We start from the raw sequence: 25,815 nt of genomic DNA on the forward strand, positions 1-25,815 counted from the left end.
AGTAACTGCTTCTAGAAAAATGAGAACTTTTTTTGATAAACATTTTTCCAACATTGATAAACATCATTCCTGTCTAAGTAATCTGATGAACAAGGTGATTTAATTCATTGACATTTTTAACAACTGAACATTTTTTCGCAGAAGCTTAACCATCATTTAGTGAATTTGATCAAATTAACTCATTTTAAACCGTCACCAGTTTCCCAATTACTTGGGAATCCCCAGAACTGGGGCTTTATCACATCTGAATAAATTAGTAAAACACTTAAGAAATCCACAGACAAGTGAATGTAACATAAATAGTTCCTTTAAATAGAAATGTGATGGGAGTAAGAGCCACATAAATTTGGATAGGCCACCAATTAGACGATTCCATTAAGATACAGCAGGTGAGCTGCAGGTAAAATGATGTATAGTTAACGTTTAAGACACGGGAGAGTCCCAGCCGTGTTTAAAAGTTTTACAGCACAATATAGAACTCTTGAGAAATGTTAAAGTTGTCTGGCATCGTTAAATGTTAAATTTAATACTGCAGGTTTTTGGCCACAGCTGTCATTTGATTGTTAAAGTTTGCAAAGTTTTTTCAAATCTGCTTGTCTATGGAAATGTATCATCTGGGTGAACACCGTGGCTTTAAACCTCACCACATCTGGAAGGTTAAACGAGTGTTGTAGTCATCAGAGGGGTCGGACCAGCTCTCCTCACACACCGCCGCCACCGCCTCCTCTACGCTGGGTGTGTGCAGAGTGATCCGCAGAGTGATCTCCAGCGCACACCACAGGGCCGAGGCCAACCACCTCGTGGCCACAGCCAGGTTCTTCAGGGCCACGGCCAGCATCCAGGTTTCTATCAAACGCATACGCAAGTTAAGACCACAAATGTGCCAGGGTTGGGGGGTGGGGGCATTTGCCTAAAGAGCTCTGGGTTTACCTCGGTCCCTTTGGTTGCTGGACACGTTGACCATGTCGTTGTATCTGGCCTGCAAAACACAAAGGGCCTCCTCATGCATGATCAGTGCTGAGAAGGAGGAACGGAGGGGAAGACTGCAGAGATGCTTCATCTCATCCAGGAGATTTGCCACCTGGAACACACATGCAAGCAATCCTCAAATTCCTATTGAACACCTTTCAACTAATCCATTTCACATTGATCAATAACTGTGGTAAAATAATCTGTGTACACTGGGGCAGCAGACGGAGCTCTGGTCAAGTTACACGGTCTAATCACCCGAGCAGCAGATAAAACTGACAGAAACACTCTACCCTCGACATGTCGCCACTCTATTCACAGGTAGAGCAACGGTGCAAATCATCTTTACCTTCCTTTGTTCTCGGATCTGGTTGACGACGAGCTGTTCGAATTTCGTGGGCTTTGGTGGCATTTTGGGAAAGTTCGGGAAGGTCGGTGATGGGGCCCACTTTCTCGGAAAATACTTTGTAAGGATCTTATCTGTCTGAAATGGATAACAGGAGCAACAACAGACTTTAGCTTCACTGCTCACACCTACTGAGTGACTGAGGACACATGAGTCTTGAAGCCTACCTTGATTCTATCCTCCTCCAAATGCCTGCATTGCTCAAAGCATTCATCCAGGGAGAGGAGGAGCTGGAACTCGGATACCTTTTGATTTTTTGTCCCTGGAATCATCTTGGCTGAGGAGGCTATGTCATGATAAATGCTTTCTCCTCTGCCAGCGCAGGGCGTGTTGGCAGATGCGTCGCCCACATCTTTGCCACAGGACAGACTGGCTCGAGAGCTAAAGTGAGACAGGCTGTGGCCATTGTTGGAGTGATTCCTCGGGTCGTTCAGAGGATTAACAAGTAGCATGAACCCCTCTGGGCTGGACGTGTGCAGGCTCCCCAGGCCCTCACGGTACGGGTTTTGGTAGAGGGTCAGTTTCTTATCTGCCTCGCTCATGTGACTGTTGGTGAAGGGTCTTGCAGATATTCCTTCTCCCTGGAAGTCATCCGTGTACATTCTGTTCTTTCCCACCTGCAGGTCTGAGTCTCCATCTCTGCTCTTGTTGCCGTCTAGACCCATGTCCTCCCGGTCCTGCTGTGGCTGGCGCTGGATGAGAGCGCTCCCATAGTGTTGAACACGCGGTGCTCCTCTTTGAATCTGATGAGCTTGCTGTGGCCCAAAGTCTGACGCAGGCAGAGATAAAAAGTTGGACATGTTGGGCAGTAGGCAGGTTTCCTGAACAGGCTTGAGGTTGTGCTGCATCTGGTTTAGCTGGCGGTGATGTTGAGAGTACTGGCTCATGCTCAGGGTTGTGGGGAGTGAAGTGTTTCCTCTGTGCTTGGCCAACTTCTTCTGTTTTTGTTTTGAGGAGTACAAAGATGCAGAGGGTTGATTTGGCTGCTGGAAGTCCTCTGTGATTTGAGGGCTGAATCCAGGAAGATCATGGAAGCCGTCGCCGTTATAAATTGGCTTCCTCACCACTCCGTTTCCTTCCCCGTGCACTGGACCAAACTCTCTGGCCGACTGTGTCTGGATAGGCATCGTTGGTCTGCTTGGTGTTGACATTTGAGGCCGGATGAATTTCCATTGTTGGGCCATGATGCTTTCCTGGTGCATCGTACGGGTCTGCCTGTGCACGTTTGGAGATTCTCTATGATTTAAGAAACTCTGAGCTTGAAACGTGCCGGCAAGCTGAGCGACATCGTGTGGCACCTGCAGCTCGTCACTCATGGGCTTCGTGTTGCTCTGGATGGACCTGTCTGTGTAATACTGCTCAAAGCACGGGCCAAGGTCCAGGAAATGGTTCATAGGCTGACCATTCCCTCTGTCATTATTGGCTGATATGTAGTCAGGTTTACTGTGTTCTGTCTGGGAAAGATTGGGGTTCCCCATGTTATGTATTGGCAGACCTGGTGGGAGCTTCTTCGGAGTGGGAGTGTAGCTCTCCATGTTTCCATTTAACCAATTAAAAAGCAACGGTTGGGTGATAGAGAGGCCGTTGATCTTCTGAGAGACCTCCTCAACATCTTTGTCCACTGGCTGTTCTTGTAATTTATTTAAAGAATTGTAGTATGTGCGGTTTGGAGGAAAAGTAGCACTAGTTTGTGTTTTCGCTTCTGATTCAAAGTACTGCTGGCTTTCATTTGTCACTGCCTTTGGATTCCAGATCTGCTCCATTTTAAGTTGATTCCTAAAAGACAAATTCTTCCTTTAATGATTCTTTACATTCTTTCTTTTTTTTACAGATAAAAACAGATTAATGCTCATACACTCACACCTCCTGTTTAATTGAAAAGGGACTTTCATAGTTTTCCTCCTTAGCAATGATAACTAGTTTTCATGTCAGAAAATATATGTATTCAAAAATCCATACAAACATCTGACACCACTCCTGCAGAACATAATCCCCCTCCATGTATGCAGTGGTTTCACCAATATACATATTTGGAAATGCACTAATTCCAACAGAGGGACAGCGGCAAATCTGTCAATATTTGGAATCTGTTCAAATGAGAGGAACTCATTCAGTTCTCAACCAGGTAGAAGAGTCAAAACTCTATGGAGCAACGTATCATATCCCATACATACGTACAGCATAATAAAATACAACACTGTGTTTAATACTTTCTTAGTTCATTCTTAAAGAAAAGTATATTTTAAATTACTTTCAACTTGGTTTGAAACGTTAAAAACAGCATGATACCTCTCTGCGTATCCGTCCTGTGAATCTCTCTCATCCAAAATGTCTGACACCAGGTGATGGAGATCACTCTCACCCTCACAGTCCGTGTCATCAACAGAACCCCTTCACAGTTTAGATTAAAAAGCATTACCATGCAGCAAAGTATGCTCCTTGAACACATGATCAATATCTGGGGGAAGCAGGGTTGACGTTCGGAGGAGGAGGGCAGTTAGCAGCTAGGCGAGTCTCCTCGCCACCAGCTTAGGCGCCCAACTGTTCGACTGAACATTATCAGTTATTTAAGATCTGCACTAAGTACATCTAAGTAGCTTCAAATGCTATGGTAAAGCACTAAAACTTATTTTGATATGAATATTGATGAAAGACATAATAAAATTGAATGGCTTAAGTTGAATGAAGAGTTAAAACAGCGTGTTTGTGTTTAATGGTAAGTGTGGTACCAGTTGCGGCTTGTTAGGCCCTGTTCAGGAAGTGCAAGGCCACTGGGGATGGACCTCAACGGCAGTGCCAAACCTCCATTGTGTTCAGAGGCCTGCAGCACACAAACAAAAATCAACTTTCAATCAATTAATATACAGCATTTGACGATTATCAGAATTACTTTTAGCTTTCTCCCAATGGATGCACGTCCGGGTACCACATTACCCCTCCAGCTTTTTAAGGTCATTGCTGTCAACGCTGTCTTATTTTAGGCATGTAAAATCCCAAATTATCTTTACTTATGTGCAAATTAGAGTATATGGATACAAATCCTGACCCACAAAACATTATTAATGGAATAATCCCCATAGTAGCCCTCATTGATGAGTCATTTGAGGTGATCCACTCCCAGAGTTTCTAACCCTAACCTAGATTTCTGGATAAACGTCCAGTGTTATCTCTAATTAAAGGGCACTTATGCTTGGACATTGTATCCCACACTCACACAAATCTAAACATGAATCATTATGTCTTAATATGAGCGCTTACCTGAAGCTGGTATGTCAGATGGAGTGAGTTTGCAGCGTTACCCAGTTGCTTGTCAAAGGACATTATGGAGGCCCTTTCCTCCCTACTTCATATAAAAAAAAAAAAAACAATCCAAACAGAAAGGGTGTTAAAAGAGACATTACAGGAGATAAACGTATGACAAACGTATTATCAATGCTCGTGTCACAGATCGCAAAGGAATTACGTCTGTTTAACTGCAGTTCAGATGTATAGCCTTAAGCTAGCAGAGTCACGATGGTGTCTTGGCTAAATTCATCAGGATGTAACTTTATTTGCGGGTATATCGCGCACCTAGTAACCCGTTTGGAACAAGTTTCGTCTTAAGAAGAAGGTTATAGGGTTATAATATATAAGAATAAATACACTCTAAAACTTTACACGCACTTACCTCAGTTAATTAGTTAAAATGGGAAGTTAGTGGATGCGGCTTAGATTCGCCCCAAATCGCCCCGCGAGCGTCCAGGACGAACATTGGCTGACGGTTTCTGTTCTGGTCCAATTAACGTGAAGCAGAAGTTCCGAAGGGCATAGCAACAAGGTGACCAGCGGAGGCAGCACCTGCCTGCGTCCTGCAAGGGAGCGAGGGAACGAGGGAGCATCAGCTGACGAACGATGGCGGTGCGTTATGTCCGTAAGACACATATTAGTTCACCGTACCTGTAACAGCTTAATTCAGCCTGGAAGAATTTTGAATTCCGAAGCAGTGTTGCTGGATGCTGTTCACCTACCTGATAAGAAATGTAATAATAATAAATGATTTTGTTCCCCACAATCGGATCGCATTTGTTCTCAGCGGTTGGCTTAACTGGATATTAATTATTGTATTGTTATCTAGTAGTGGTGTTGGTACTCTTTAACCTCATGGCTGGCTTGATAGAGAGTGGAAGAGCCGAAGAGGAGTTGGGTTATAAATGTCAAACTTATGACATCACTCTTCTTACTCTGTTTTTTGTTTGTTTTTTTTACTTTAAATGACATCACTGTTGTCTATTGGATGGCGCCACTACGTTAGTTCAATTATATCACTTTTTGATGATTTCACCTTGTCTGACCTTTTTGGCCTCTTTTTTGTGTTAGCAAATGAAACTCTATAAACACTTTAACGTTATTATCGAGACGAGTGGTGACACATCTAAGCTGAGGAGGATGCAAGACAGAAATGACCTATTGATCGATTGATTGTTGAATTGAGGGGGGCTTTAAACAGTAAGACCGGGGCTACGTGATGCAGCGTCTATGTCAAGTTTGATTTATTTATCTTTGTAAGAAGTGAATGTAACACCAGCAAACTAGCGATGTCACTTTCAAAGTAAAACTATCCGTTAACATTATAGGCTATGCGTAACATTACATATTTGACTTACAATCATATAGAATAAATAGGGGGTAGTGGGGATAAATGTAGTTTATATCCTTATCAAAAATAAGCGGTAATATGACTTTGAAAGCCACTGTTTCAATTTCAACAGCTCTTAAGATCCTACAAACTGCCTACATCCCTGCAACATTAAAATAGTTGGCCAACGCTGCGAAGTCTTTTTAAAATCCGAAATTCTTTTGACTAATGTGCGTTTGCTAGTTACGGATTTATTTTGAAAGGTACAAGCGGAAGTTGTACTCGGGCTTAAGAGCTATCTTGATCCTGGTGAAGTGATCGGAGTTGTGGATAAGAAAGAAGTTTCCAGCTGCAGTCCTGAGCGGAGGAGAGGACGACTTCATGTCCTCAGTCACGTACACGTTCTCTTTGATTATTTACGCTTATTCAATAGTGGCTTACGGATTTGATAAATAATTTTTATTGCACATCAGACTGAAGTTTTAGTGTAAAAACTTTGGAAGAATGATTTTGTACAATACGTGGTCTTTTGCGCTCCTGCTGCCTATACTGACTTCAGCCCAGTATCAGGGGGACCACGGGATCATCGTACCGGAGCATGGATTCTGTCAGCCTATTACGATCCCCCTGTGCAAGGACATAGCGTATAACCAGACCATCATGCCCAACTTAGTGGGCCACTACAACCAGGAGGACGCGGGGCTGGAGGTGCACCAGTTTTTCCCCCTGGTGAAGGTCCAGTGCTCCCCGGAGCTGAAGTTCTTCCTGTGCTCCATGTACGCGCCGGTGTGCACAGTCCTGGAGAAGGCGATCCCCCCATGCAGGTCCATCTGCGAGAGAGCCAAGCTGGGCTGCGAGGCGCTCATGAATAAGTTCGGCTTCCAGTGGCCGGAGCGTCTGCGGTGCGAGAACTTCCCCGTCCTGGGACACGGACACATCTGCGTGGGGCAGAACGATTCCTCCTCTTCCTCCTCCTCCTCTGCAGCCGCCGCCACTGCCCCGCCGGTCCACCTGCCCACCCCTGGGACCCCTGATGTCCTCTACTCCTCAGCTGACAGGCATGGGACCCCTGATGTCCTCTACTCCTCTGACAGGTCTTTTCGCTGCCCTCCTGTCCTCACAGTGCCGCCATATCTTAATTATAAGTTCCTCGGGGAGGCAGACTGCGCGGCTCCCTGTGAGCCCTTAAGGAGCGGGGGGAACATGTTTTTCACTGACAAAGAGATTCAGTTCTCCCGCATGTGGATTCTGGTCTGGTCTGTGCTCTGCTGTGTGTCCACCTTATTCACCGTCACTACATATTTAGTGGACATGCAGCGCTTCAGATACCCTGAGCGGCCCATCATCTTCCTGTCCGGCTGCTACACCATGGTGTCCATCGCCTACATCGCAGGCTTCTTCCTGGGGGACAAGGTTGTGTGCAACGACAGCTTCAGTCCTGAGGGCTACAAGACCATTGTCCAAGGCACCAAGAAGGAAGGCTGCACCATCCTCTTCATGATGCTGTACTTCTTCAGTATGGCCAGTTCCATCTGGTGGGTCATCCTCTCTCTCACCTGGTTCCTCGCGGCGGGCATGAAATGGGGTCACGAGGCCATCGAGGCCAACTCTCAGTACTTCCATCTCGCAGCCTGGGCAGTGCCAGCTGTGAAGACCATCAGCATCCTGGCCATGGGGCAGATTGAGGGGGACGAGCTCAGCGCCGTCTGCTTCGTCAGCCTCAGCAACCTGGATCCCCTACGAGGCTTCGTGCTGGCCCCTCTCTTCATATACCTGTTCATCGGGACCTCTTTCCTGTTGGCCGGCTTTGTGTCGCTGTTCAGAATCCGCACCATCATGAAACACGACGGCACCAAGACGGAGAAGCTGGAGCGCCTGATGGTGCGGATCGGGGTATTCAGTGTGCTCTACACCGTCCCTGCCACCATTGTTATCGCCTGCTTCTTCTATGAGCAGGCCTTCCGCCCCCACTGGGAGCACAGCTGGGTCAGCCACAACTGCAAGAGCCTAGCCATCCCCTGCCCCATGAAGGCCGGGCCACGCATGACCCCAGACTTCACCGTCTACATGATCAAGTACCTGATGACGCTCATTGTGGGCATCACCTCTGGGTTCTGGATCTGGTCTGGTAAGACTCTGCAGTCCTGGCACAAGTTCTACACAAGGCTCACCAATGGAAAACATGGAGAAACTACTGTCTAGCCCCCCCCCTTTGAACTCAAGTGTCTGAACACACAACACACATGGCTGAGGATGCCATGTGCTGCCATGTGTGCACCCCCCCGGCCCCTCTCCTGTCTTTGCTTAAAGCCGCCACAAACTCATCCAGGGTGACTTACACACATTTCTCTTTCATATGTAATTAAACAAAATTGTAAATACTATTTGTAAAAACTTGGAAGTTCTATATTTGTATTTAAAGAAAGTAAATACTTTCACCTTTTGTATTATATGAATGCTGCATACCACAGGGTTTTGAGGATTTCCTGGTCAATAATGTCTTCGTTTGCTGTTAAACACAATGTGCCAGAATTCAGCAAAATGCGCAGATATACAAAATAATCACAAATCAAATGCAAAAATCCAGTACTTGTTTTTTTGTTGTGTTTCAATATGTACAGTATTTTATTCATTAAACAGTGACAATGATAATGACTGACTTTCTTTTAAAAGGAGCAGCTGTGTTGCTTTCACTCTGGCTGCTGTGGATTGAGTCACACCTGAACATCTGTTGCCTCAGACTAACAGGCAGCAGCACTGGAATCCTCTCTGTAAAACATCCTCGTACACACACACACACACACACACACACGGCCACTTTCTACGAGAGGCCAGGAATTCGGTCATCGTGAAACTGTCAAATTTTACGACATCCATCATCATCCGTCACAAGCGGGTGTCTCTGTTAGCACACGCTGAATGTTTTCACATCCGAGTCAGAGAAACTGATATTGTTTAACCTCCTGTTAGACTAGGTGACATAAACCCTGGCACAAACACGATCATACATCCAGCTGTAGGGTGTAAGTCACAGTACCAACACATGCAAAACTAAATAATAGAAGGCGGGAGCTGCTGAATATGAGTGAACACGCTGTTGCTTTGCTTTGGTATTGTGCTGTTCTGTTGGAATCCCCCGAGCTGTGCGTGGCTGAAACTCAACCTTATCTGCGGTGATGTCATGAAGTAAACGGTGTGTCGGGAGAAAGTCGATCCTCCAGAGAACTCCAGGGCCGCGGGAAGGCCGCACAAGGAATGCACAGACATGCAGTGTGTGTGTGTGTGTGTGTGTGTGTGTGTGTGTGTGTGTGTGTGTGTGTGTGTGTGTGTGTGTGTGTGCGTGCGCACTGTACATTAAGAGGAGCGAGTCCGATCGTACTGCTGTTTGTTTGTTGGCAGTGTATTTGCTGATAGGAGCAAAAACACTTGATTGTCCAGCAGCCAAGTTGACCTGCTGGACAAACTTGTGGCCCGTCTGAGATCAAGATGGCTGACAGGTAAGAGTGATTAAAGGTAGGAGCAGACACTCTGAGCGTACATGTACCGGCTCCTCTCCTATTCTGCCCACTTCACGCCCCCTCTGCCTCCACCCCCCTTCCGTCTCTCTGCTCAGATGAATGGGGGGAATGTGAGTGAGTCAGTGGAGCGGTGCTGGGCCTTTGCCTAGTGACAGACAGTCTCCTGTGTGCTGCTCACTTCAAAGCGCAGCTGAAACCTGACTAGCTCCTTGTAAACAGTGCCGCCTGGCCCGAAGGCCCACTTCCTGCGCTTAACTCAACTTAATGGCTGGCTTGTTTGGCTTTGCACTGAAGCGTAGAGGCGAACGAGGAGCGAGAGAATGAGGAGAAGCGGCGTGTGGGTGGGGTACTGGTGGTAAAGCCAGCGAGATTGTTTCGAGGTTTTCAGGGAGGAGGGGTTCTTGGAGAAGCTGATGGAAAATTCAGCGTTATTTGGTCGCTTTTGTCTTCATCCAAGGGGGGAAAAAAGCAACAAAGAGGATGAAAAGGAGAATCCAAATGAGGGAAGACATGACTCTGATTTCGTGAATAGTTACAGAGTGAAATTTGGAGCTCAGACCTCTAAAACTAAATGGAGTCAGATGCTTGAAATGTTACTTGTGGCAGAAGAAGAAGTTTGCATCATGGGTTCTTAGGGAAGTTCTACACAGGCTCTACCTGATGATGCAGGGACCTGAGCGTGCAGAGGACTGTTGGGAGATAAAATGTAATCCTGGTGCAGACAAAGCGATCACACTACATGTCAGCGGCGGCTTTGTAGAATAGGCAGTTCCAACGCCGTCTCTTCTCTTTCATGTCGGCGGATTTGCCATCTCCCTTGTTGTCGGCCCAGGATCACAAATCCCACATGCAGCCGTTTCCTGCTCGCTCGGGGGCAAGAGGGGACAAGCCGAGAAGGAGCGCGGGTAAAACGGGAAGAATGCCTCTCCGGTTGTGTTGATGATGATGTCGCTCAGATTGGAAGAGGAAGGTCTTGGCGTGTCAGAGGCGGATCATGTTGTTAGTCACAGGCACCGGCAGTGTTCTCACTCTCTCACTCACTCACTCTCACTGTGGAGCCATTGTTCATTACAGATGCTTCACAAAAGTTTATATGAGTCGAAATAATATCAGCTTCACGATGAGGTACGAGAGCATAGACAAAGGAAATCAGCGTGGAAGAAAAAGGGAGGAAAAAAGTGGGAAAGGAGGGGGAAAAAAAGGATCCAGACGAGGAGTAGTAAAGTCTGTTACCAATAAAATCTTGGCGGCGGCTCAAGATGGAGTCATGCTCTGAAGAATAACACTGGATTAGTCATAGCCGTACATTATCCTAACTATAGGAGAGCAGCAGAGGCTCTCCAGAGCAGAGAGAGAGAGAGAGACACTATACCTATCTGTCTCGCTCCCCTCTGATATCTGGACAGGAAGTGCAATATGTCTCCCTGTCCTTCTCTCATCGTATGGGATGGAACGCAAAGGAATCGGTGGGCAACTGAAGCTTTAAAATGTACATTTCTTGTTTCAGACTTGGGGGCGTCGGGACGAGTCCGGACCAGGACAGGTGCTGCTTTACCCCTGCTTGTGTAATTGCACACGTATGTTATAATGTATGTCACTTCAACAAAGACTCTCGGTTGCTGAAAGGCTGCAGGGAATGATGTTAATAATCAGGTTGTGCCTTCTCATCTGATAAATGCTCCTGTCTGAATGTATAATGTCATAAATTATACGCTGATCAAGAACACAAACAGTAACTGTATTATCAGTTAAAACAATCAACCCCTCCCCAAAACCCGTTAAGCCGCTTTCATGCCGTTTCACAAAGAGCGTGAGGGTTCAAATCCCTGCAGCGGAGGAAATTATAGAGTAGAGATTGTCAAAAAAGGGGGTCCAGCTTCTCCTCCTCCTCCTCGGTGACTCGCTGTCATGCCTTGTGCACACCATTCGTCAGGGGCTTTATTGCTCATAAGTACACAGGCCACTCTGGGGTGGCTTTGACAAGAAACTTAACACACACACACACACACACACAAATACACAGAGCACCAGCAGCAGATCTGAAGATGCTGGTTTGTATTTTTGCCCCCTTTCCTTCCTGCTGTGTGAGCGTGTGTGTGTGTGTGTGTGTGTGTGTGTGTGTGTGTGTGTGTGTGTGTGTGTATGGTATCGGGGTGGAAAGCTGAGGGAGTGCCTCAGAGCCTCTCCAGCTGCTGAGCAGAGAGAGGTGCCGACAGCTGCGTGACAGATATTTTGGGAGCCTGCAGCACGCCTGGGATAATAATGGCCTTGATTGGGGAGGAGTGTGAGTGAGTGTGTGTACGTTTGTGCGCGTTTGTGTGCGTGTGTGTGCGTGAATCTAGTCGTTGCAGTGTGTACACAAACTCGTGCCACTCGTAAACTCCCGGGGGTGACGGATGCTGCCAGAAGCTGATGACAACACAAAGACAGACGAGCTACTGTGTTACATCAGTCAGTCAGAACGGGAATGTAAGAGATCATGTCATTACATTTGTTGGGTTTCAATCTCATTACACCATCAGTCTATGTAGGGACATGACACCTTATCTCACTAACACAAACATGGCCCAAAGCTTTGATTCATATGTCAGCTTTGATCATATCCAGTGTGTCTCATAAAGTCTTTTACAAACCAGATGACATCAATATAATTCACATGAAGTAACGTGTAGTGATCACTGGACACTGAACGTATGAACTTATCTCCTCTGACACAACGGTATACAGAAGACATTTAACCGCTGCATCGAGGAGGGGAAAATATCTTGAAACCACAGTGGATTGTGGGGATTATTTTGTCCCTAATGGAGAACAGGTGAGAGCCACACAGCTCCCCATCAGCTTTTGACATCGCCTGACCCTCGTGATGTATCCACAGGGAGGCCGGCGAAGTGAAACTCATCACGTAACGCTCCAGCTGGTCACCTGTACCTGCAGGAACGGGGTCGTGACTCTGTAATCCAGCCTGCTGCGGGCAGACCTCAGGCTTCAATGATGACTTATTGAGCTGGCTCCTCTCTGGCGAGCGCTGCCCCGCCATCCCCCCATCCCCCTTCCCGCCCCGTTTTTAATGGAGGCCCTCTTAACTGCTCTTTCTGAGGAATTTACAGCCCTGGCCCTGTACCACTCCAGCCCAAGAGAGAGAGAGATAGAGAGAGAGATAGAGATAGAGAGAGAGAGAGAGAGAGAGAGAGAGAGAAGGGAAGAGAAGTTGAGCGAGGGAAGCACACTGCAGCCTTGTCCCGACACAGCCAGCAATGGAAATGTACAGCTTCAGGCATGGTGGCAGCAGAGTGTGTGTGTGTGTGTGTGTGTCTGCCCATCTGTCTTTCTCTATCTGTGTATGTGTGTGTTTGACTGGCTGTGTATGCTCATGAGCTCGTGTCCATGTGTGTGTAGATCTTAAGTGAATGAGCAAGCGGTTATAGGAGGGCTCCAGTCCTCCAGTAGGTTCTCTCTCTGTAATTTCCCTCTCTGCTGCAGCGTAATCGCTTCCATGTGGGCCCTCGCCAACGACAGAGCAGCGGAGGGGCCTCAGCACAAAGGTGGGACTTGAATACAGAGACACATGCAGGCTGACTGATGCTCACGACCCTAGAAGACTCCAATTGTGAGCACAAATCACAGTTTCAGACCTTTTACTTGACAACCGCATCACCTAATAGACGTTTCCAGAGTGCTTATTTTTTGTTTTACCCTCAGGTGTAGCCAGGAGGAAGTATCGACTAGAATACACAAAGATGAGCAGTGATTTCAATTAAAATCAGTCCAAAACCGATTTAATTGAGCATTCTTAATATGTCATTCAAATATGCGATTGATTAAACAGAGCAGAAACGACCTACTGTTTCATAACCCACCGCTTTTTCACTATGTGCACAGTAATTTGGAACACATCTGTAGAATCACACACTCCCTGTACTCATGCTGCACATACATATAGATTAAATGCCCCCTCTAATATAAAGTATTACACTATGAGTAATCTGGTATTCTTTCATCTGAGACTGTGCACAGCTTTATTGAGTGTGTAGTGTGTGTGTGTGTGTGTGTGTCCTGGATGTTGGTGAGGCTTTGGTTTGACAGCTCATTATTTCATAAAAAGGGCCTCACTGGGAACGCGTCCAGCTCTTTGGGCGGATATTGAGTTGGTGGCATGGACCAGCAGGCCACATTACAGCTCTGAGCCAGGAGGGGCCATGCACGTCTGCTTTTGTCTGCCAGCCATGGGAGTTTCTTGGGGAGAGGTCAGGGGTCACTGGTCAGCTTACGTGTGACATTTTTAACCGTGCCATGGAGGGTTCATAATGTCCTGCGGATATTTTGTCGCAGTTATACGGTAAACACAAGGAAGGGCTACATTTTTGGAATTCTGTTGATTGAAAAGGCGGTGAGAGGAAAATATGTTTGGTAGAGAGAGATTCTTAAAAGCATGAAGGTTGTGCTGAAGTTTAACATTCCAGGAACAACTGAAAATAAAGAACTGAGTAGCCCACATTTATATTAACTGCTTATATAACTGTATGCAAACTATTAAAATTCTTCGATAGATCATCCTGTAAGAACTTTATGTACCCTATGACATCATTGCAATTCCAATCTACTCTACTCTACCTCAGGGTCTATGTATAATGTTTAACAACAATAGTAGTGATAATACAACCTTCCTTCCTTCTCTCTATCTCTCTCTCTCCTCTTTCCCCTCTTTCTATATAAAAAATTATCTCCAAAATATCCTACAACTGTATGCACAATGTCATGTACAATGATTGCTTCAATAAAAACAAATTGCAAAAAAAATAAAAATAAAATAAAAATCTGTATAGGATTACATAAAGTGTGTATTTATTTATTTTTGTATCTATTTTGCACATGAAGCCATTTTCCCCTGGGCATAATAAAAGTTTTTCTCATTCTGCTTCTGGTTATGTAACATCTTGACCACATCTCGTCAGGAGGGACCAGAGTCGCATCTCTGCAGCGCTCTGCCACGCACGGCATGCTGGGATACAATGGATAGAATGGAGCTTCTTGCCACCTGGGGGGAGTGTTTCTGGGGAAGTTCAATCAAACCTGAGACAAGTTAAGTCAAGTTTATCACGTGCCGAGTCTCTACAGGCCCCACATGCACACACACACACTTGGCCTCTAGATGGTGACAGCGCCTCAGTCTTCACGGATCTGGAGGAGGAGGTATAATTAGCTGAAAATATAGTTTTTCAATACAATTAAAGGTCATTATTTGTGGATATAAAATCTCCTTTTGACTTCCTTTCCTTCTGTTGAGAAACGCTTCCTAGCTGATCCTGTCCCAATTTGTAAGGAGATGTATTTAAAGAAAGAGACAGCAGGGGGCGCGGTAATTCAGTTGTTGAAGGATCTGTATGTAACGCCCGAAGTTGTTTGTGCTTTGTGTTGCAAGTGCTGCAAAGTTGTTAATGTAATACTGGTGTTGCCTCGTGGATTTATTGAAATTAATTTTTACTATAAGGAGAAAATGATGATACTGCAGAAAACATAAATATGAAAATTACAGATCTTCTCCAGCGAAGCCGTGTTATTTTCTCCTACATTCCACAATTTCACACAGTGTTGCATTTGGAATCCTTAATTATGATGCTAAATAGCAACAGCTTTGCATGTGCAGCAACTTCCTCAGGAGGATGACAGGAAGTTCGCTGACGTGGTTTCACCAAACAGACAAAATAGCACAGAAGCGCTCGTATATTTATCTCCCCATGTCACATTTTTAACATATTCAAATCTCTCCATTTTCACTCATTCTGTCCGGCAATCAACCTTTTAAGATTTCAGGTTTACTAACATTTTATCAGTGTGAATTCCTTCTTCTTCGTTCTCTTTTGAGTACCTCTCATCTTCATCTATCCCCTTGTGTTTGGACTGAAGAGGCGGTTTTATCACCGCAGACAGCAGAGCAAACTACCTGTGTGCGCACACCATTAAGAAAGACATGCTGGTGAGGGCGAGAGGTAGACATAACAATCTGAAAGCAGTGACTCAGTCTGCGTGTCTGCATGTTCTAAGCTGTCCTGACCCCAAAATTACAACAATTACGCTCCTCCTGTGGGGTGAATTCAGCTTTATTACGCTGAGCAGCGTTGCAGCTTCAGAGGCTTTGCCAACTCTCTCTTTCATTGCTTTCACTTGCCTGAGGTATTGTCACATATTTCAAGTCGTGTATTGTTGTTGGTTGACAGTATGTTATCTTGTTGCCAATACGAGTGCAGCCGTTCCTGTGGTTTGTACATCACAACTTAACATTTTGTGAACTTTCTCTGGAATCAGTTACTTCACCTGGGGGGCGTGTTAACATTTTAGATCATGTGAGATTTGTTGATTAGATGCTTTGCCACGTGCTTATACACACACGCTCACACACTCACACGCGCACACACACACACACACACACACATGCATGAATATAGTCAGTGTCTCCTATGTGTTTTCTTGCACGTTTTCACAGCTCATGTTGGTATATTGAGATATCATTTCATGCCTGTTGTTGTTGTTTCTCTTGTGGATATCAACGCAGATGAGCGCATGTGAATAAGCTGCAGGGTGAATTGTGATGTAACAGCGATGGAATTTTCATTGCGAAATCTTAGTGCATTACACGCAGGTTATGACTCTCTGGATGCCTTTTGTGTGGGTTGCTCCTACGGCAGCGTTACGTTAAATGTGCTTCCCAACTTCTGCCATTTTACAAACCACAGGAAATCTAACTGGTGTGAGAAAACATCGTGCAGCATCACCCGTGTACGAGTGAAAGAAGGTCCTCACCACACAATAGTGTCTGTGTCTGCGTAGGCTTTTTGTAAATGTTTGATTTTGGAATCCTGCCCTCACAGAAACTAAAACAAGTTCCTCTCAGACCTTGACAAAGCTTTTCAGTGTGATCACTGATGTGGAATTTGGGACGCCAGGGTGAGAGTCGGGGTGGGGAGGGATGTTTTGATCACCTCAGTGGGCTTCTATGGTGCTGAAGGACAGTTGGCTATTCCAAAGCAGCCGTACGCTGAATGAAGAGCTCCATATGTAAGTCAGGCTGGCATTTATCACACATTATACATCACTGCTGATTGCATTAGTGATGTCATTGCTTTTCTTCCTGTTTTTATGTGTCTTTATGTTTTTCTAACCATCCACGTCAAATTGAATCTCAATAACAAATGCGTGTGCCTGCGTGCGAGGCCCCTCTCGAGGCATTTCCAGGTCACCATAGCAGCAGGTGGATGCTGGAGCGACGCCGTTACCTTGGAAACATTCCACAATGGACCTGGGTTAAACTATATCGGCTTCTTAGACATAAAGCCACGTGGGATTTATGAGGCCCGGTGACCTCAAGGCAGCTCTTAGAGCGCAGGGGCATGATGTGACGCTCACTCGCTCCGACGTCACCTCGCCTCACAAAAAACCTCCAGCAGCTGCATTGATAAGTGCGCAGGCAAACATGGAGATCGATGAATGGTGGCAGATTTAACAAACAGCACACAATACGACCTTTGGCTGGGTGGGTAGATAAGGCCTCCGCCCCCTCTGTCCGCCCACTCTCACTCTTTTTCTCTGTCTTTCTCTGTCTGTGTCCTCATGTGTGTAGATATTAGCCATGATAGTGCGGGAAGAAGCTTAGCAGGGGGTGGAGATGTGACGTTAGATACTTGGGAAGATAGGGAGATGTCTGCCAGGATTTGTAGGGGAGAGGTGGAGTCAGATACAAGGGCTCAGAAATGTGCAGGGAAGTGAGAGGGGTGAGGTCAGAGTCTGTGCTGGCTGAGCGAGAGAGAGAGAGAGAGAGAGAGAGAGAGGCGACAGTGACAGAGAGGGAGGAAGCGAAGATGAAGCCTGGTAATCAGTGGGGGAAATGACTTTGTAAATAATCTTTCTCCATGCAGAGACGGACTGGTGTTTCCCAAACAGTCATGAACTGTGATGACAGCAAGCAGCTCTATGTGTCCACCTTCCGGATGCACATCAAGCCACCTGCACGCGCCTCATCTGCACAGAGGAACGGGGCAAGAATCATCAGGATCTCCAAGGAACACACAGAGTCAGGTAAGAGCTTTGTTGGTGTTGTTTACTTAAGTGTAAAAGAGTAGAAAGGAGGAGGAGCTAGATGAGATTGTCCTCAGGCATGAGCTCAACTTGTTTAACTGATCAGGCTGTTTGTGTCAACAATGAAAGAAGACAAACTTCAAGCGACATCATTTTCACTTCTCAAAATAGCAATCACATACATGCACGCACGCACACACACACACACACACACACACACACACACACACACACACACACACACTCCCTCAATGTACAAGCTCTTATCTGGTGCTAGTGTTTGTTTTAAAGTCCACAGGTTTGATTCTGCTTGTTATTCTTTGCTACATAGTTGAAACTTCAGCCCAAGTTCACCTTTCATCAAAGCTATCATAGAGTTTAACTTTTTAATAGGTAAAATACATTTCCTGGATACTAAATTATAGATCTAATAAACAAATGTTAAGAAAAATATAAGAAACACAACACATCATCATCTTCAAAGTGTCATCTTTTTAGGAAGTGATCTAAACAGCCTGACCACATTGCCTGTCTGAGGTTTTAGCTTTGAAACATCGTCATTCTCAGAACAGAGCACAGAATTTAACCCTTTACTCCATCAACTTACGTTACACAAGCTGATAACCTTGAGGTGCCACAGTGAGACATTGAATGCTTCAAGTTCTAAAGGTAAACTGTCAAAGACGTTGTTGACCTATGACTACCTTATGTATGCACATGTCCATGACCTTTAGTGATGAGACTGTACTAAACCTGCCAAGCACTGCAATGCTAAGGTAAATAGTCTAGTTGGCTGCCACCCAATGTCAGCACGAGGCGTTGATAAGGTGCTTTGGATTCGTGAAAACTCATTAGCATTGTGCAGAGAAACTCCTGGGAACACACACCGCTGTCTGTCTGGGCTCCATGCTGCCTTCAGGTAGGAATCATGCCTCTAGTCTCAGATTCCGTTTGATTACATACCTGTACACTCTAATCTAATGTAGGTTAATGCAGCAGTACAGCAATAAAAATGCTACTGTGACGCTTATAATGCTATTTTTTGTCAACATAGTTCTTCTCCAATAATATGCCGCTTTTTAAGGCAGTATATAGTGGTGTTGTTGTGCATATGTGCCTTAAAAGCACCTATTAGTAAAGAATATATACAAATCTAGACAATGTTGACAACAACTAAAGATTAAAAGCTTCAGAAGTCTGAGATGCAGATGTGTAGCAGATCTGTGGGTGACGTTACAGCATTAGGTGTGTCCACTTCACTGGAAGCTCAGTGTTAACAGACGTTTTCCTGTCAGATTAATCAAGACTCCATGTAATTTCTGAAGCATGTCTGATCTTGACTGCATTGTGGGGAACTGTAAAGAAGTGTTCCTTCACCTCCGCCTATTTTGGACAGGAACAGTGTTTACACCTGAACTACTGGCAGATGAGTGTTTCATGTATCAACATGGGTACAGAGTGGAGCGCGTGCTTGGTTGTTTGGGCAGTGATGTGACAGATACACAGGATGCACAGCACATAAGAAAAAGGAAGGGCAGAAATAGAGGTGACGTGCCGAGACGCGTTTAAGTCATGGCAGCGAGAGAGCCGGCCCTGAGTGAGTGAGTGAGTGAGTGAGAGATGGCAGCAAGAAAGAACACAAAACCATTAGAACCAAGTCAGTGAGTGAGTGAGACGTTTTGGTCATAACAGAGAACATCTGAGAGCGTGAGAAAGTGAAAGGTCACTCGTTACCTTTTCGTAATCCTTTTCATTTTTGCTCTCTGACTCCTCTCTTCCTCACCCGCCCTCCCCATGTCCAGGATCTGTGAGCAGCTCCCCTCCCAAACATCTGGAGCCTCCAGTTTTCATCAAGCCCATAGAGGACTGCTGTGTGGATGAAGGAAGTAACATCACACTGCGTGGGGTTCTGACTGGGAGTCAGCCAATCACAGTATCATGGGTACACAATGGTGAGCAAGAACCATTTTCACTGCTTCTCTTGCTTTAGGTCAAACGTGTCTATACTGAAATGTATAGTACAACATAACGCGGCAAATAGCCATAGTTGCTTTAAAGTATTTGGTGCAACTATTTCCAGTGTTATTCTTTGCACCTATGGGCAGGTGAAGGGGCCCACTTTGGAAATCCATCCTTCAGCGGGACAGAAGTGAGTTTGATGGTGAAGGAGTGCCTGCCGGAGGATGCCGGAGCTTATACCTGCTTGGCAGAGAACAGTGCAGGCAAAACATCCTGCTGTGCTGCTGTGTTTGTCAGAGGTAAGGCCATAACATTTACGTGCAACGGGAGACACATTGTTTTCTTAAATGCAACCAATCCACCTGTGATACTACAAGTTGTTACAAATAATACAAAGTTCCTCATTTACTGGTTAAACCATGTGATCTACAGTACAGTGAATATGTAGCAGCTTGTCCGAATTTCATTTCTGTTGACTCTTGTCCTGTGGTCTGTTGTCTCTTCCACATTTCTCTTTTGTCATTATTGACACCTGGTGGAACCATTCTAGACTTTGAGACGATCTGCAAAGTGCAAAACAACATTCCAAAGGTCCCCACTTCAACATCCAACAGGATCACGGAAAATGGAGAGTCACTTCAAACTCACAAAGAGGCACGAGACCTCAGAGGATCCACGTCCACGTCCATGTCCACGTCCACGTCCACGTCCACGTCCACGTCCACGTCCCCTACGGTCTCAAATAAGCCAGTGGGACCACCAAGAGGTAATCATGTGATTGGTATTCGTTATCAATATTAGAAAGTGTTTTGTTGTTTGAATTTGAATTTAATGTTTGTAAAAACACTCCAGTATGTCTTCCTTCTACTTCCTTCTTTGGCCATGATGCGCCTTTACCATTGTTCAAGCGGATATCTATTCTTTACTGAAAGGGAAACACATCATTTCCAGCCCTGGTGTGGTTGGAGGTCAGACAACATACAAGCCAGTCTAGAATTATATAGACAAACTTTTCATCAACCACATAGCTTCCATACAGGGTCCATATAGGGAGATGAACAGTGCAGCAGTTAAAACTGGCCGCTGTGAGAGCTGATAGTGACAGAGTGCCACGCCCACATCCACACCCACGCCTCAATCCACCTGTCAGCCAACCCAACCCTACCTGCATCTCATCTCTCTTTGCAGAAGTCATCCCAAAGAGGAGAGCCAACGGGGGCACAGGTAAGAAACCAGGACTTAAACACTGACAGGGGACTAAGTTTTCCTAACTGTCTCACCATCTCTCTGTCATTCCTGCTTTCTCTGTTTCCTGCATGAATCTAACTCCTTTCTAATGTTTTCTCATGGTGCTGTAGCTCCTTCCGCACCTTAGTTCTCCCTCCAAGCTATTGAGTTACTGCGAGGGACTTTACCCCGGGCGGAATGGCTATATTACCCGGGACAAATGATAAACGCAGACATAAATAGCTCTACAGGTGTGTTATACGCACATAAAGAAGAGGACAAGTTTGTTTGAATGTTTTCCTCTCACCATTAAAGCTGGTTTGAATTAAATGTAAAGTGAGGGCTTGAATCAATAATTGTAGGGCCGCTTCATATCAAAATAAAAAGTCATAACGCATAATGTGACTTAATCAGATTAGTCGTCAGTCAAATTCACCACATTGACGCCTCAACATTTGAATACTGACTGTGAGGGATTGATGGTGAATTCAGGTAAAAGCTCCTATCAAGTCTCCTTTACTATCTCCTCTGATGTTATATCACTTCATATGACATCATCTCAAGCAGTCAGCAGCAGTTTGTTTGATCTGGGTGTGTGTGGAGCGTATCATAGAACAGGCTCTGTTTTTGTTTTTTTTGAAGTGAAACCTGAACTAGTTTAACATTTTGGCTTACACAAGGACTGGTTGGACCGGTGTCAGGTTTGACATCATTTGTCATGTGTTTGGTTATACAAATTTGAATTTGTTTCAATTTTAGACAGAGTAAACCATAATAATAAGGGGTTTTCAAGAGGAACTAATACACTCCCAGTCTTATAATACAGTATAAAGCACACACACACACACACACACACACACACAAAGCCATCATATTCTTTGTTCTGGCACATTTACAACAATATAATAGTTCCTCTTCAAGAGATTTCAAGAGATTCAAAAACAATAATCGTGCAACCAAGACACAGCCTTTCAGTTTAAGTATCAAGAGTCATAACAGCTACTTCTGTTTCCTCTTCTTTTTTCAGGTCCTGTGTTACAATTTGAAAGCCCACCACGACATCTGGAAGTGAAATCAGGAGAAACTACCCGTGTGACATGTTCTTTCACTGGCAGCCCTCCTGTAGTGTCTTGTTGGATCAGAAACAAAGAGCAGGTGCAGCAGCAACGAAGGGAACATCACACACACACACACACACACACACACACACACAGGCTTCCTATAACCAAACACTTTCCATCTGCAGATTGTGGACGGGGCAGAGGTGTGGGCGGAGAACACTGACCGGAGCAGCACTTTGGTTATAGCAGAAGCCAAACCTGAAAACACAGGCCACTACACCATCATAGTGAGGGATCGCAAGAGCTCGGCCCAACACACACTCACCCTCTCTGTCATAGGTGAGACAACGCTCTCTCTGTTGTGTTACTGGCCCTGTTGTTGTCCCTGTCCTGTGACCGTGTGACACACTTTCTGACTAGTTTATTTGTCGTCCCGGCACCAGAGAAGCCACAGCCTCCGGCCTCCTGCCCCGTCGTCTCCGTCATCGCCCCCTGTAGACTCGTGCTGTCGTGGTCGGGCCCGTGCTACGACGGCGGCAGTGTCATCCTAGGTTACGTGGTCGAGGTGAGGAGCAATAGAAGCGGGGAGGCCGGCGAGTGGACCAAGCTCAGCACCCAGTGTACGAGCACCTCCTTTAGGGTGTCGTCTGGGCTGCAGCCTCAGGAGGAGTACTGCTTCAGAGTGAGGGCCTACAACGCGGTGGGGGTGAGCCAACCAGGCCCGGTGTCACAGCCGGTTAGGATGGAGCAGGACGGTGAGATGATACAAGATATTAACACCACATGTGAGATTACTGGCAAATAAAATGCAGTTTATATTACAGCTAAGGTGTGTTTTTTGCATAGATTCAAACAAGGCAAAGGGGGAAGAGGAAGCACCTCAACCATATGCATGTGTCTCTGTCGTCACAGACTGCAAAGTCACAGATGACTACATTTTGCAGGAAAAACTGGGAATGTGAGTATCTGTCAGGAGGAAGAGAGAGTTTTTCCAAGTATACGCTTTCCTGAGAAACGAGTGGAATCAATAAGGAAGTTTGACGGTGATATTAGTCTGGAGACATGAATCTGCCAGAGGCCAAGTCATACAGTCAGTAGGGAGGATTACAGCGTCCATGTGTCCTGCATGGAACGATACACTCCTCTCCCAAGTCAACAACAGATGTATTGTACGTCACCTCAGCTGTTTGCGGTACTTTTAAGTTTGATTAACAGCTGTCAGATGAAAGAGATGTTCTGGGTTTGATCATCCTTCTCTTTCTGCGAGTGAAAGAGCAGCCAGAGTGCCGCATTCACTTGGCTACACCATCACATGTCTCATGATCTCTGAACAACAATAACCAGGGTGGAGGAGGGCAGCGAAATCTACACGTAGATAAAAGTAGTCATTTTTAACTCCTATTTATCTTTGTTTAATGTTACGTGTGGTGGATGAATTAAGAACTGCAATATAAAAAAAGCATTCAGGAGTAAAAGTATAAAGTTTGTGAAAATGGATAAACGCTCACAAAAAGCAGCAGTAATACTTGTGTGAATGTACTTGATTACTTTCTCCATGTTATTTTGTAACCTTGCTATATGTAACATATGAAGAAACGCAGCCCTTTGCCTCTTTGGTTACATCATCAGGGGAAAGTTTGGCTTGGTGTTCAAATTAACTCACAAAAAGACGGGACGCGTGTGCGCTGGGAAGTTCTACAAAGGCCGACGCTCCAAGGAGAGGGACGCCGCTCGCAGAGAGATCGAGCTGATGAACCACCTCCACCACCCTAGACTGGTCCAGTGTCTAGCGGCCTACGACCAGAAGCCTGAGATGGTCATGGTTATGGAGTTGTGAGTGGTTGCATCATCAGACTCTTGTGTATGTTCCAGCGGCGTACAGATGAATCTGAACGGTTGCTTTTGTTTGCAGCATTGCCGGCGGGGAACTGTTTGAACGCATCGTGGATGATAACTTTGAGCACACAGAGTCTGCCAGCGTGCGCTACATGCAAGAGATCCTGGACGGGGTCGCCTACATGCATCAGCAGGAAATTGTCCATCTGGATATCAAACCGGAAAACATTGTGTGTGTCGACCGCAGCGGCACATCCATTAAGATCATTGATTTTGGATTAGCCTGCAAGCTTGGTGAGAATCTCAGATGTATCCAACTGCTTTAGCCTTTACAATGATTAAATACATTTCAAACCAAATTCTACATTTTATGTTCCAGACCCAAAAGTCCCTTTGAAGGTGCTGCATGGGACTCCAGAGTTTGTGGCTCCTGAAGTGATCAGCTATGAGCCTGTTTGCCTGGCCACTGACATGTGGAGCGTCGGGGTCATCTGCTACATATTGTGAGCACTGACTAAGATTGAGTCCATATTGAATGTTTACTGCCCCCTGGTGGATTTGGGACAACATTGTCAAAGTCATGATCCCCTTCTCAATCTCCTTTTGGTGCTCAGGCTGAGTGGTGAATCACCTTTCCAGGGTAACAGCGAAGCAGAGACCTTGGCCTTGGTCACGGCTGCCCAGTGGGAGTTTGATGATGAGAGCTTTGAGGAGATCACGGAGCAGGCGAAAGGTTTTATCAGCTCCCTGCTCAACAAGGATGCCAGGTGATACTGATGCATTCTTGCTGAAGCGCCACAGCCCCAGATTAGCTCATAAACCAGCTCTAACTGAAGCTCTGTGTCCTTCCTAGGAGGAGGATGTCTGTTGCAGAGGCCCTCGCCCACCCATGGATAGCAGCAGTGGCCTCTGGGGACCCTGCAACCACCAAGACTCTGTCCAAGGAGAAGATGAAGAGATTTCTTGCCAAGCAGAAGTGGAAGGTAACACAGCTCTGGAATTGTCACCATTTTGCTGGGTTGTTTGCGATGTTGCTTTTATTTTCACTTACAGACTTTTCACATTTTTGTCTCCTAGAAAGCAGGCAAAGCCATGCTGGCGCTGAACAGAATGGCTCTGCTTTCTAAAGGAGACGGCTCTGGATCTCCCACCAGCCCAGGAGAGGGTGAGATACTCCCATTCTATTTCCTGCTCTCATTTTGCACAGCATTCTTGCAATTCTCCCCTTTCATCTACTCTTCCTTCTTGGCTATCACTCTGTCCCAGATTCCCCCTTGACCCCGGAAGCAGAGTACGCCCTCCAGTCTCTGGAGATGAAGATGCAGGGGCCTCCACAGTTCTCCCAGGTTCTCGAGGACCAGACGGTGACACCGGGATCGTGTGTGCGGCTCTTGTGTCACGTCACAGGTACATATGGAATCACATCCAACATTTGGTTGTTTGGGGATCTAAACCTTCATGCTATCAGGCTTTGAGTTGTCAACCTTCCCCTTGATTTTGGCAGGATATCCTGATCCAGAGGTGGTGTGGCTGTGTGGAGAGGAACCTGTGGACGAGTCATCCACAGTGCAGATCGAGTACGAGGAAGATGGACGCTGTACGCTGGTCTTAGCCAAAGTCAGCCAGGAGGATGCCAACGTTTACACCTGTAGAGCCACCAATGACCGTGGGGAGACATTTTGCTCAGCCAAGCTCGCTGTGGAAGAGTAGATTCATCACATCCGTCTCTGCATACAGCATATCATGGCAAAAAAAACGGAAACAATTATTAATCTATACATTATTACATTATTGCTTTTTACCTTTGATGCAAATGGCAGCAAGCTGTGGCTGGAAATATTTCTGCATAAAACATTGTACAAAATGTGTACATTAGTGAATGTTGTTAAAGAATTAGAGGTGAAGGTGAAGTGCTGAAGTTAGATCATCCTTAAGGTACTTTATTAATTCATAGTGTCTTCAACAAACTGTATGTTCATGTATTTTACTGAGCCATTTCTTCAGATGAATCCATACAGCACATTTTGAGTTGAACTTGCGTGTGGGGCATTTCAGTGTGATACAGTCTGAATAAAGTGACATAAGAAGGTGAAGGTGTCACAGTTATTGCTGAGGTCACACAGACCCTGTTTGCTGTTCGACCACAGCTGG

General features: G+C 45.7%; 3 protein-coding genes across 6 annotated transcripts; 2 read left to right on the forward strand and 1 right to left on the reverse strand.

Moving 5' to 3' along the window:
* Window positions 1–74: 74 nt before the first annotated feature.
* On the reverse strand, window positions 75–4,696 carry moto (minamoto). The gene is made up of 7 exons (XM_076144345.1): window positions 4,634–4,696; window positions 4,105–4,196; window positions 3,665–3,766; window positions 1,543–3,151; window positions 1,319–1,453; window positions 931–1,081; window positions 75–846 (listed from the first exon to the last, which is right to left on the reverse strand). Exons 1-7 carry the CDS (start codon window positions 4,694–4,696, stop codon window positions 641–643), a joined length of 2,358 nt encoding a protein of 785 aa, XP_076000460.1. The 3' UTR covers window positions 75–640.
* Window positions 4,697–6,328: 1,632 nt separating this feature from the next.
* fzd2 (frizzled class receptor 2) lies at window positions 6,329–8,369 on the forward strand. Its single transcript, XM_076144387.1, has one exon. It carries the CDS (start codon window positions 6,495–6,497, stop codon window positions 8,190–8,192), a length of 1,698 nt encoding a protein of 565 aa, XP_076000502.1. The 5' UTR covers window positions 6,329–6,494; the 3' UTR covers window positions 8,193–8,369.
* An 8,093-nt stretch (window positions 8,370–16,462) lies between these two features.
* mylk5 (myosin, light chain kinase 5) lies at window positions 16,463–25,757 on the forward strand. Of its 4 annotated transcripts, none has more exons than XM_076144033.1 (18): window positions 16,463–16,564; window positions 17,422–17,581; window positions 19,384–19,533; window positions 19,687–19,839; window positions 20,091–20,306; window positions 20,729–20,764; window positions 21,795–21,922; window positions 22,014–22,167; window positions 22,272–22,583; window positions 22,675–22,786; window positions 23,458–23,661; window positions 23,741–23,958; window positions 24,044–24,167; window positions 24,279–24,431; window positions 24,518–24,647; window positions 24,742–24,829; window positions 24,931–25,071; window positions 25,169–25,757. In XM_076144033.1, exons 2-18 carry the CDS (start codon window positions 17,449–17,451, stop codon window positions 25,372–25,374), a joined length of 2,658 nt encoding a protein of 885 aa, XP_076000148.1. In that variant the 5' UTR covers window positions 16,463–16,564; window positions 17,422–17,448; the 3' UTR covers window positions 25,375–25,757. The 4 variants fall into 4 exon arrangements, with proteins under 4 accessions (XP_076000148.1, XP_076000147.1, XP_076000146.1 ...); XM_076144032.1 differs by lacking the exon at window positions 16,463–16,564 and having other exon boundaries at window positions 17,089–17,581; window positions 20,091–20,212; window positions 20,243–20,306; XM_076144031.1 differs by lacking the exon at window positions 16,463–16,564 and having other exon boundaries at window positions 17,089–17,581.
* Window positions 25,758–25,815: the final 58 nt, after the last annotated feature.

The sequence above is a fragment of the Genypterus blacodes genome, unplaced genomic scaffold, assembly GCF_046128005.1.
Source record: "Genypterus blacodes isolate CSIRO-AG114 ecotype Tasmania unplaced genomic scaffold, CSIRO-AGI_Gbla_v1 ptg000028l_1, whole genome shotgun sequence".
Taxonomy (NCBI): Eukaryota; Metazoa; Chordata; class Actinopteri; order Ophidiiformes; family Ophidiidae; genus Genypterus; species Genypterus blacodes.

Bases quoted from the DNA above. Each gene is read 5' to 3' on its own strand.
- mylk5 (XM_076144031.1), top strand. From the start codon at position 17,416: ATGCAGAGACGGACTGGTGTTTCCCAAACAGTCATGAACTGTGATGAC. The intron at 17,582-19,383 runs GTAAGAGCTTTG...CCCCATGTCCAG, and splicing joins CAAGGAACACACAGAGTCAG to GATCTGTGAGCAGCTCCCCT. The intron at 19,840-20,090 runs GTAAGGCCATAA...GAACCATTCTAG, and splicing joins TGCTGCTGTGTTTGTCAGAG to ACTTTGAGACGATCTGCAAA.
- moto (XM_076144345.1), bottom strand. From the start codon at position 4,696: ATGTCCTTTGACAAGCAACTGGGTAACGCTGCAAACTCACTCCATCTG. The intron at 4,197-4,633 runs GTAAGCGCTCAT...TGTGTGCTGCAG, and splicing joins ATCTGACATACCAGCTTCAG to GCCTCTGAACACAATGGAGG. The intron at 1,454-1,542 runs GTAGGCTTCAAG...TATCCATTTCAG, and splicing joins TGGAGGAGGATAGAATCAAG to ACAGATAAGATCCTTACAAA.
- fzd2 (XM_076144387.1), top strand. From the start codon at position 6,495: ATGATTTTGTACAATACGTGGTCTTTTGCGCTCCTGCTGCCTATACTG.